The sequence below is a fragment of the Oncorhynchus keta genome, chromosome 3 (assembly GCF_023373465.1).
Source record: "Oncorhynchus keta strain PuntledgeMale-10-30-2019 chromosome 3, Oket_V2, whole genome shotgun sequence".
NCBI classification, from domain to species: domain Eukaryota; kingdom Metazoa; phylum Chordata; class Actinopteri; order Salmoniformes; family Salmonidae; genus Oncorhynchus; species Oncorhynchus keta.
The window spans coordinates 7,337,523-7,349,642 of NC_068423.1; the positions used below are offsets into that span (position 1 = coordinate 7,337,523).

The following is a 12,120-nucleotide window of genomic DNA, read 5'->3' on the forward strand; positions in this document are numbered from 1 at the left end:
AGGCATAACGCCAAGGGGGATGTCTACTTTTGCAAGGCACTGTATATATATATATATATATATTTTTTTTTTAATCTACACTCCACAACATTGCCCATGCCCTGCTGAACGCAGTGCTGTAAAAGCAAGGGAGAGCATACTAAAGGTAGGTGTTTATACAATCTCTTGCCTGGACATTGATGTTGCCACTTCACAATCGTGGTCAGTGTCTTAAGGCACAGAAAGAGAAGGAGAGAAGGTACGATACTGCGCAAGTACTTCTGAATAGGCAAATAAGGTAGTAGCTGTATGCGGTACTTGAGATAAAAAGAGTGGGTAGCTAAGTGTCAGGAACAGGGGTGGCGTGCCTGCAAATATAGGTAACAAAAAACATGTTTGCATACAGTCAAAAGAAATATCAATACATGATCACACAGCCCATTCAAAATTGATATTTTCAGTGAATGGGTAACACTTAACATCTTAAACAACAAGGTATGATCTGGGCAAAAGGTCAATTTTTTGTTTTGTTTTTAATTCATACTAAATTAAATCAAGCAAAAAGAGAGCGGGTCATTGGTTATCGCTGAGTTTACAATGTAGTCTGATTAATTTGAGTAGCAATTCAATAGTTTAGTTACTAGTTAACAGTTAATTTGTTTAGAAAAATAAACTGATACACTAAGTGAAACTAGTTCAGTGTAATAAGAAGCAAGAGGAGTTTGAATTAAGGCTATTAAACTTGACATTCAAAGGCAGAAGATACTGTACATGTATTATTACTCATGTAATGTGAGTCAGAATGTACACAGCACATGGCGTTTCAAACCAAGGGCCCCATTTTGAGGATGCAAAGGGTCAAAATACTGTACTATCGTATTTCAAATACTCAACGGTGGAATCTACTTCAAACAGAATTCATTCTGAATGGCAATTTTGTTATGTTGATTTTGAATTTAAACGGTGTAGAGACGCAAGATTCAAATAATTTAATAGTTACATTCCAAACCTTTGGAAACAAATAGAGCACTGAGCATTTAAAGAAATGCGGTGTACTTTGACTATAGCGCCTCTCTTTGACGATACCAACCTGAAGAGTAAAAGTACCGTTTCCCTGAAAAAGAGCCTCCCTATCACCCAATACAGTTGTATAAGCAGGATCTGTAGTACAATCAAGTGCACTGTCTGGATGAACGCTTCAAACATGGAAAGGGGATCCCTAGTCAGTTGTACAACTGAATGCCTTCAACTGAAATGAGTCTCCCGCATTTAAAAATCACTTTAATCAACATCCAGGTCTTCGGAACTCGGGGAACAGTGGGTTAACTGCCTTTCTCAGTGGTAGAACGACAGATTTTTACCTTGCCGGCGGGGAGATTCGATCTAACAACCTTTTGGTAACTGGCTCAACGCTCTAACCACTAGGCTTCCTGCCGTTACCGTTACCAGAGGATTGGTTGTATGACGCACGGGACCGTTAGAAAAACATGACCTAGCCTCACTCCCAAACCATCCCTTCCCACCGATGCCACGTAGCACCTTCCTAGATAACGTGCCGGACAGTAATTACAGATGTGGCCGATGTACCCAGTGTGACTTTAAGAACAAATGCACAACGTTCAAATCAACCCATCTCACAGGCAAGGCCATTATGATTAAGTGTATCACGTGTTATACAAAAAAAAAATAAAATGGTATACCTGATCAAGTGCATTTGTGGTCTATGCCATGAAGGAAAAACGAAACGAGCTGTGAAAACAGAGAACACAAGAGAAATATCAGGACTCTTGATCAGAGAAACTGTGGCTGCACATTACAGAGGCTCGTCACAACAGCTCTCTGAGATACACGGGTATTGAACGTGTTAAGGCTACTTGAGGGGGGTGGGGGGGGTACTGTTAATCTATTACTGAGAAGAGAATCTCATTGGATTCCTCGTTTGTCCACCATGTCTCCTAAAGCTATGAACAAAGAATTTGATAGACTATTTTTTACATAAATATGTTACGTTGATTTGTCTTGACGGCTAGGTCTCCACTTGGTCATTTTGTACATATTATATATCCAAAGACTACTACACGTGCCCATCTCATTGATATCTAAATTATTAGAGGTACACAAGTTGGTTTTTGAAAAGGAACACTGTAATTATATCTATGGCCTTTAAAAAAATGAAGTTGCCGAGGTTAACTCAGCCCTATTTGTATGACTATAATCCTTTAGGACCACATGTACCTCGGATAAACTGAGAAAGTTAATTGAATTGTTTCCACACCCACCATGTGTCAAGTGAGGTGAAACGTGTACATTTTCGGATGTGAGCACTCCATTTGTTTGACCTGACAAAGATCCGGTTCGGATCGAAACCTTGTCAATAAAGCTGTGAATTGGGAGCATAAAAACAGTGTGCAGGCCTTCCTGCTCTTTAAACATTTTCAGAGGATGGCCATAAGCAGCATAGCTAAATATTTTTGTAAAAATATTGCTGTATATTGTAGTAACACACATTTCTACATTTTTCTTAGTACTTACTTCCAAACAAACCTTTTCAACTGTGCTTTTTCTTCAGGTACAATTAGTTATTTCTTTTAAATAATCAATTGCCACGTCAAGAAGATCAGAAAAGAATCCAAGAACTGTCAAATATTACATTTCACCTTTGAGAATTGCCAAAAAAAATAGACAATATAAACCAATGGGACCAACAAAACCATTGGATGTTTTCTGGGTGCTTGCTCTTGTTGGGTGCAGGGTCAGGGGTCAAAGGTGAAAGTTCAGGACTGTTGGCCGTCCCACTGGTTGGCCATGGGCCGCCGCAGAAGCTCCTCCACGTGTCGGGCCACATCCATGGTGTCTTCCAGGTCAAACTCTCCATCTGCGTCCATCATGGGGTCACTTCTGCTGGGGTGGGAAGGGAGACATACAGACCGCAATCAGTAAGGCATAACGTTGTGTGATATCTGATAGAATATCTGTACCAAAAGCCGGACATGTAGAGAAAAGGAATCATTAGTGATGGGGGAAAGAATCTATATAGTAGGGCAGGGGTATTGAACTCTTACCCTACGAGGTCCGAAGCCTGATGGTTTTCTGTTCTCCCTGATAATTAATTGCACCCACCTGGTGTCCCACATCTAAATCAGTCCCTGATTAGAGAGGAACAATGAAAAAATGCAATTTGAAGTCCAGAGTTGAATTTGAGGGTAGTATTGTGTCGCAATATAAATTGTTTTCCGGTTTTATATAGATACTATGACTCCAAGTATTGATTTGCTAGGCAGTATTTCTCATCATTTTATCTCGTTCTCTTCTTTTTTTTTAAAAGGTGAGCCAACAAGTATAACCCATTACCTTATCTCCACAACTGATCAAAACTTGGTTTCGTCATGGCTCTCTAATTGTCCCTCTGCAGCAGATGTATAGTGAGCAATGTTTGGAACATTGACTCACAAAAATTGCAGTATCGAATCAAAATACATATAGAATCTCTAAAACATATGGTATCGGCACAGAAGTACAGTGATAATATTTTATTGTCCCTGGCAATTCCCAGCCCTAGAAATCACGTCAGCTCTTTTAAGGGCATTTCAATCCGCAATGCTTTGTATGTTGCAACCTTCCGAAAGCTACCATATTAGGAAACCCTTGACTAAGCAAGCCTTGACTGGGCTTCTGGTACAGTTTGTAGTGTGCTAGCCTTGAAAGCCAAGGGTAGGGATTTTGATTCCAATCGGACCTTTTCCGATATCAAGAGAGAATAATAACGATTTATATTGCCGTTTCTGTGTGATGCTTCAAAGTAGCCACCTTTTCCCTTGACAGCTTTGCACACTCTTGGAATTCTCTTAACCAGCTTCAGATGACCTGGCCTCCACAATCACCTGACCTCAACCCAACTGAGATGGTTTGGGATGAGTTGGACCACAAAGTGAAGGAAAAGCAGCCAATAAGTGCTCAGCATATGTGGGAACTCCTTCAAGACTGTTGGAAAAGCATTCCAGGTGAAGCTGGTTGAGAGAAAGCAAATAGTGTGCAAAGCTGTCAAAGGCAAAGGGTGGCTACTTTGAAGAATCTAGAATATATGTTGGTTTGTTTAACACTTTTTTGGTTACTACATTATTCCATGTGTTATTTCATAGTTGAGGTCTTCACTATTATTCTACAGTGTAAAAAATGGTACAAATAAAGAAAAACCCTTGAGTGAGTAGGTGTCCAAACCTTTAGATAGATATAAGTAAGTGTGTGTGTGTGTGTGTGTGTGTGTGTGTGTGTAGATAAAAATTGTATTATTAGAAAAAATAAATCGATACTTGGAGCCAAATATAGGTATAAAATCATCCAAAACATTAAATACATTAACAATAATCAGCTCGAAGTCAATTTCAGGTCTTGTGAGCAGAAACTTCCAGCGTGTGTCCACCATAAACACAGAGGTTAGTTTTATACAGTGGCCAAATAGGCCTACATTATGCTCAAATAGCCACAGTAGCCTATCAGAGTGGTCTACCAGTAAAACCAAATGCATTCCATAACATTTGCACATGGAAATAGCCATTTACGGAAAGTATTCAAAAACATAGACTTTTTCCACATTACAGCCTGATTCTAAAATGGATTCAATTGTTTTTAACCTTCAATCTACACACAATACCCCATAATGACAAAGCAAAAACTGAAATATCACATTTACATAAGTATTCAAGCCCCTTACTCAGTACTTTGTTGAAGCACCTTTGGCGTCAATTACAGCCTTGAGTCTTCTTGAGTATGACGCTACAAGCTTGGCACACCTGTATTTGGGGAGTTTCTCCCATTCTTCTCTGCAGTTCCTCTCGAGCTCTGTCAGGTTGAATGGGGAGCGTCTCTGCACAGCTATTTTCAGGTCTCTCCAGAGATATTCTACCGGGTTCTAGTCCGGGCGCTGGCTGGGCCACTGAAGGACATTGAGACTTGTCCTGAAGCCACTCCTGCGTTGTCTTGGCTGTGTGCTTCGGGTCGTTGTCCTGTTGTCCTAGTCTACAAGTCCCTGGAGCTGAAAAACAACCTCACAGCATGATGCTGCCGCCACCATGCTTCACCGTAGGGATGGTGCCTGGTTTCCTCCAGATGTGACGCTTGGCATTCAGGTCAAAGACTTCAATCTTGGTTTCATCAAACCAGATAATCTTGTTTCTCATGGTCTGAGAGTCCTTTAGATGCTTTTTGGCAAACTCCAAGCGGGCTGTAATATGCCTTTTACTGAGGGGTGGCTTCTGTCTGGCCACTACCATAAAGGCCTGATAGGTGGAGTGCTGTGGAGATGGGAGAATGTTCCAGGAGGACAACCATCTCCACAGAGGAACACTGGAGCTCTATCAGAGTGAGCATCGGGTTCTTGGTCACCTTCCTGACCAATGCACTTTCTCCCCGATTGCTCAGTTTGGCTCAGCGGCCAGCTCTACGAAGTCTATTGGTTTTTCCAAATTTCTTCCATTTAAGAATGATGGAAGCCAGTGTGTTCTTAGGGACATTCAATTCTGCAGCAATGTTTTGGTACCCTTCCCCAGATCTGTACCTCGACACAATCTTGTCTCGGAGCTCTACGGACAAGTCCTTTGACCACATGGCTTGGTTTTTGTTCTGCCATGCACTGTCAACTGTGGGACCTTATATAGACAGGTGTGTGCCTTACCAAATCCTGTCCAATCAATTGAATTTACCACAGGTAGACTCCAAACATCAAGGATGATCAATGGAAACAGGAGCTACATTGAGTCTCTTAGCAAAGGGTCTGAATACCTATGTAAATTATGTTTAATATATATTTAATGTACTTTTTATCCCCTTTTTGTGATATTCAAATTGGTAGTTACAGTCTTGTCCCATCGCTGCAACTCCCATGCGGACTCGGGAGAGGTGAAGGTCGAGAGAAATGTGTCCTCTGAAACAAGACCCCGCCAAGCCGCACTGCTTCAAGACACACTTCTCGCTTAACCCGGAAGCCAGTCGTACCAATGTGTGGAAGGAAACACCATACAGCTGGCAACTGAAGCCAGCATGCATGAGCCCGGCCGCCAGGAGGAGTAGCTAGAGCACGATGGGACATCCCAACTGGCCAAACCCTCCCTTAGCCCGGACGACGCTTGGCCAATTGTTCGCGGGCAGTTCCGACACAGCCCAGGATCAAACCAGGATCTGTAGTGACGTATCTAGCACTGATCAGTGCCTTAGAATGCTGCACCACTTGGGAAGTCACCGTTCATTTTTTGTATTTTTATAAATACATTTGCAAACATTTCTAAAAACCTGTTTTTGCTTTGTCATTATGGGGTATTGTGTGTAGATTGATGAGGATTTTGTATTTTTATTTAACACATTTTAGAATAAGGCTGTAACGTACTAAAATGTACTGTATAAAACATTGCGCTTGCCAACTTGGTTAGCTATGTTACCGGTTTCAATACAGCAACTGTTTTAGACGTTTTTTTTTAACCAAGCCAGAGAAATAAATCTTTAAAATCAGTACAGAGTGAATGAACAACAAAACACTGTGCAATAAAAGCTTACTGTCACCATCAGACAATTCCAAATGTCAGCTTAGGACCTCCCCCCAATAGCATTGAATTGAATAGTAAGGAAAGCCGGCGAGCATTTGGCCTCCTTTGGTAAGAAAATAATAGTAAATCAGGGTTGAGCTAAACTGAGTGAGCTCAACTTTGAATGGTCCTGGAGTAGAAAGAAAATAGAAAAAAAAGAAGTGTCAAGGGAAGCCAGCTTGGATTTGGCTTCACACCAATAACAATAAAAGTAAAATGTAATTGACAGAAAGTGTCATTGTCCTCCAGTGGCTAAAATCGTCCATTTCCCAAATTAGCCATGGATGAAGATCGGGATTTGGACTTGTGGTTTTACTTAAATCTCCGTACCGGCTAATGATTATAATGGCAATTCTGATCTAGCCATAAACTCATACATTGTACACCTGGCCTTAGATGATTGAAGTTCAATATGTAGTAGGCTAAATGTTAACATGCTGGCTCATAGTTGCCCATGAAATAAGTTAGGCTAGCGAGCAAGCAATTTAGCCAGGTAGCCGAGGACAACAAAAAATCGAATAAGTGTGTACTATATGATGGAGTCATAGACCGTTTCAGCAACATGAAAGAGGATGACATTGGCGTTCCTCTACAAGTAGAGTGAGTCGACACACACAAATCAGTGCCATGTACAGCCACAACATATTTAGCTTACAGTTGATTGGACAAAAACTTTTGGTATTTTTAAGTTGTCACTGTATTAGACTAAGCATAGGTGATTTGGTGTTGAAATGGTGCTGGAATAGTGGAGGCAGCTCCTGTTTTCTTTGCAACTTGCGGTAACTCTGATTTTAAATCAACAGCTGTTAGGTAATCTGAATTTTTTTTTGCCTAAAATTATATACCCAAATCTAACTGCCTGCAGCTCAGAACCTGAAGCAAGGATATGCATATTCTTGCGACCATTTGAAAGGAAACACTTTGAAGTTTGTGGAAATGTGAAATGAATGTAGGAAAATATAAAACATTTTACAGATCTGGTAATAGAACACACAAAAAAAAAAAAAAAAAAAAAAAAACGTTTTGAAATACAAGAGAAAGGCCAAGATGTATTATTCCAGCCCAGGTGCAATTTAGATTTTTTAGGCAAAGTATTAGACGGATTCAATTAACCATTGCATTTCTGTTCAAACTGTTATACAAGACTGCCCAAATGTGCCTAATTGGTTTATTAATACAATTTCAGTGCACTCCTCAAACAATAGCAAGGTATTCTATCACTATAATAGCTACTGTAAATTGGACAGTGCAGTTAGATCAACAAGAATTTAAGACTTCTGCCCATATCAGATATGTCTATGTCCTGGGAAATGTTCTTGTTACTTACAACCTCATGCTAATCACATTAGCCTACGTTAGCTCAACCGTAACGCGTGAGGGACACCGATCCTGTAGAGGTTGTTAAATTAACTTGCTTGACCATGTTGTAAGTCAAGTATCTGATTGTTACATGAAATGTTTTGTGGACTTCACCGGACAAATGTTGCTTTCTTGTTTTTGATGATTCAAACGTGTAGCAAAATCCACATGCGTACTTCACCCATGCGCTACCCAGGTTTTGTAGCACACAGCTTTGGCCTACTATAGCCTAATGATAAACATTATTTTAATAGCAGGTCACTGTAAAGTCCATTATGCCGCTGAAGAGTATGAATTAGGCTGTTTGAGAATGTTTGAATCCTAAGCAACCTGCCTACACATTGTTGGAAGTAAAATAGCGCATGAGTGAAATACGCATATTGGGTGCTCATGTGAATTAATTTTATTCTTCAGATTCAAACCAATTCCTATATAAAACACAATTTGTAGTTTTTAATTATACATACACATAAATATATCTACAGATATATACACACACACATATATAAATATATATACACACACATATATATATATATAAATATATATACACACATATATATAAATATATACACACACATATATATACACACACACACATATATATACACACACACACATATATAAATATATATACACACACATATATATATATACAAATATATATACACACATATATATAAATATACACACACACACACACACACACACACACACACACACATATATATAAATATCTACAGATATATACACACACACATATATATATAAATATATCTACAGATATATACACACACATATATATATATATAAATATCTACAGATATATACACACACATATATATATATAAATATATCTACAGATATATACACACACATATATATATATAAATATATCTACAGATATATACACACATATATATATAAATATATCTACAGATATATACACACATATATATATATATATAAATATATCTACAGATATATACACACACATATATCTACAGATATATACACACATATATATATATAAATATATCTACAGATAGGTCCTTCTGTAGCTCAGTTGGTAGAGCATGGCGCTTGTAATGCCAGGGTAGTAAATATATCTACAGATATATACACACATATATATATATATATAAATATACCAGATATATACACACATACGTAGAATGTATAAATATGACTGTAATACACACATATTGGATAAATAAATATATCTACAGATAAATGGCATATATTATTATTATATTATATATACACACATATATATATATAAATATATCTACAGATATATACACACATATATATATATATAAATATATCTACAGATATATACACACATATATATATATAAATATATCTACAGATATATACACACATATATATATATATAAATATATCTACAGATATATACACACATATATATATATATATATAAATATATCTACAGATATATACACACATATATATATATATATATAAATATATCTACAGATATATACACACATATATATATATATATAAATATATCTACAGATATATACACACATATATATATATATATAAATATATCTACAGATATATACACACATATATATATATATATATATAAATATATCTACAGATATATACACACATATATATATATATATATATAAATATATCTACAGATATATACACACATATATATATATATATAAATATATCTACAGATATATACACACATATATATATATATATAAATATATCTACAGATATATACACACATATATATATATATAAATATATCTACAGATATATACACACATATATATATATATATATAAATATATCTACAGATATATACACACATATATATATATAAATATATCTACAGATATATACACACATATATATATATAAATATATCTACAGATATATACACACATATATATATAAATATATCTACACACACACACATACATATAAATATATCGACAGATATATACACACACATACATGCATACATATAAATATATCGACAGATATATATAAATATATCTACAGATATATACACACATATATATATAAATATATCTACACACACATACATATAAATATATCGACAGATATATACACACACACATATATATATAAATATATCTACAGATATATACACACACATATATATATATAAATATATCTACAGATATATACACACACACATATATATATATAAATATATCTACAGATATATACACACACACATATATATATATATATATATGTATCTACAGATATATACACACACACACATATATAGATTATGTGCTAATAACTTGTAAATATCAACAACTGTGCACACGCGAATCTGCACTTTGATCTGATAAGCGCACCCACTCGCGATGGTGGGATAAAGAAAAATACCGCTCGTAGGTTACCTGTCAGAATTCTCCTCTAGTGCGCTCTACCTACAACAAAATCCCTGACTCAATCTTGCAATGCTAGTTTTGATGCTTTCAAAGGGTTGGTGATATGTTGATTCAATCACAAGTCCCATATATTAGAGGGAAACACTGATATAAATATATAGTGTAAACTAACGGAGTATACTTGTGCATCTCTGCATGAGCTGGTATTTCTTCTGCGCCGCAGTCGTGGGGGGAGGTGGGTAGCCGGGCAAGCACGCAGCTTAGAGGGAACTGCATGTCATCTAATGACTAGTCACTGCTGTACATTGATACTTTCCCCATCTGTAGTGTACTTACATGGGAGGGAAAATTGCAAAGTTGATGGGGTGAGCCACTGACGGGGAGGGTGCCTGGTCCATGTAGGTGGGGTTCCCACTGGACGGCTCAGGGTTGGGAGTAGTGAATCTACAGGGAGGACAGGAAGCACAATCACATTAAAGCTACAGTCTGGGATTTGGGAAACTGTTTACATTTTGGGTATTTACCCATTGATTATTGAAGAATATAACTTAGAAATGCTTCATGAGTCTATCATAAACCAAAAGAAAAACAAAAAGTAATTTACACACAATTGCCCAATTACAAATCGCCATATGATAGGGTAGAGGCTAGCGGCAGATTTGGAATGGGGTATTATTGGTTCAGTATGTGGGTTTAGAAATAGTAAAAAATTGTTATATGCATGACAGTATACGTACTCTGGCACAACCTGCTTGATCTGTGGTTTGACGTAGCCATCCACTGCTTTTGCTGAGAGAAAATGAGAACAGACAAATTTGAGAACACCTTAACTTATTTAAGAAACAAAAATAAAGTCAAGGATGAGGAGAAGGGTACGTACAGAGGGGAGGGGTGTAGTACTTGGAGAACACCTCGTCCTTGGGCCGGTCGGGATAGAGGAACATAAGGTGGTTGAGGTCACTGATGCGGTCGGCTAGTGAGCGGATGGAAAAGTCTTTGGTGGTGTACGGCATGAGGTTCCACACCAGCCTCTCCCCTGGAGAACAATATCATAGAAAAATATCCTTTCAACCTCAATTTAGCCAGATTAGGCTCATTGACATCACATTTTTGTTGAGGAAGAGACCTGGACTAAGGCGACAGAGAACATCTAAAAAGGTCCATTAAGTAGCTTTGTGTACAAGTCACATATTAAGATCATATGTATCGACGTTATGTTAGCCGTTTGTCAACAAACTGAATAAATCGGCAACAACGTTTTTCCTGCCTCAATTACCTACACTCCCATCACACGATGTGGAGAACCATGCATAGGCTCATGTATTGGCCCGAAAACACTCTGCTTACTCCTAGGTGGGTAGTAAAGTACAGTACCCGCTTTGTTAGGGTTCTCTGCCACCCAGGCGATGGTGATGCCCCCAATCTCAGAGTCACTGAAGCGAAGCAGGAAGGTCCCGTTGGGCTTGGACATCAGCATGTCCTGGGCCTGCTGTTTATTCACAAAGCCCAAGATCGCCCTGCGTAACACGAATACGCAGTACGTAAACACACACATGCGTATGCAGTACACACACACACAGTATGGAATTTAACGTCTCGCAAGCACTCACAAATTCACACACAATATGTAAAAAAAATAAAAAAATAAATAAACGAGCACACACACACGTTGCCCTATTTCATTGCACAATTCTAAAGACATATTTTCACAATAAGAGCATGGTCAAAAGGCTGCTTATTCAACTCATTCCTTTCATCAAAAATTGTCTAATAACAGGGTTAATGGAAGG

At 37.5% G+C, this 12,120-nt stretch overlaps 1 protein-coding gene across 4 annotated transcripts in view; it reads right to left on the reverse strand.

Moving 5' to 3' along the window:
- Positions 1 to 2,620: 2,620 nt before the first annotated feature.
- Positions 2,621 to 12,120, reverse strand: part of LOC118364650 (signal transducer and activator of transcription 5B-like) — a 33,503-nt gene continuing 24,003 nt past the window's right edge. For 2 of the 4 annotated variants that reach the window (XM_035746367.2, XM_035746359.2), the window contains exons 15-19: positions 11,705 to 11,847; positions 11,211 to 11,366; positions 11,068 to 11,119; positions 10,667 to 10,774; positions 2,621 to 2,880 (exon numbers count right to left, since the gene is read on the reverse strand). In XM_035746367.2, coding sequence (XP_035602260.1) covers positions 2,754 to 2,880; positions 10,667 to 10,774; positions 11,068 to 11,119; positions 11,211 to 11,366; positions 11,705 to 11,847 — 586 coding nt within the window. In that variant the 3' untranslated portion in view covers positions 2,621 to 2,753. Of the gene's footprint in view, positions 2,881 to 3,041; positions 3,126 to 10,666; positions 10,775 to 11,067; positions 11,120 to 11,210; positions 11,367 to 11,704; positions 11,848 to 12,120 lie in introns of all 4 variants that reach the window. The other 2 variants (XR_004821631.2, XM_035746374.2) reach the window with 2 other exon arrangements.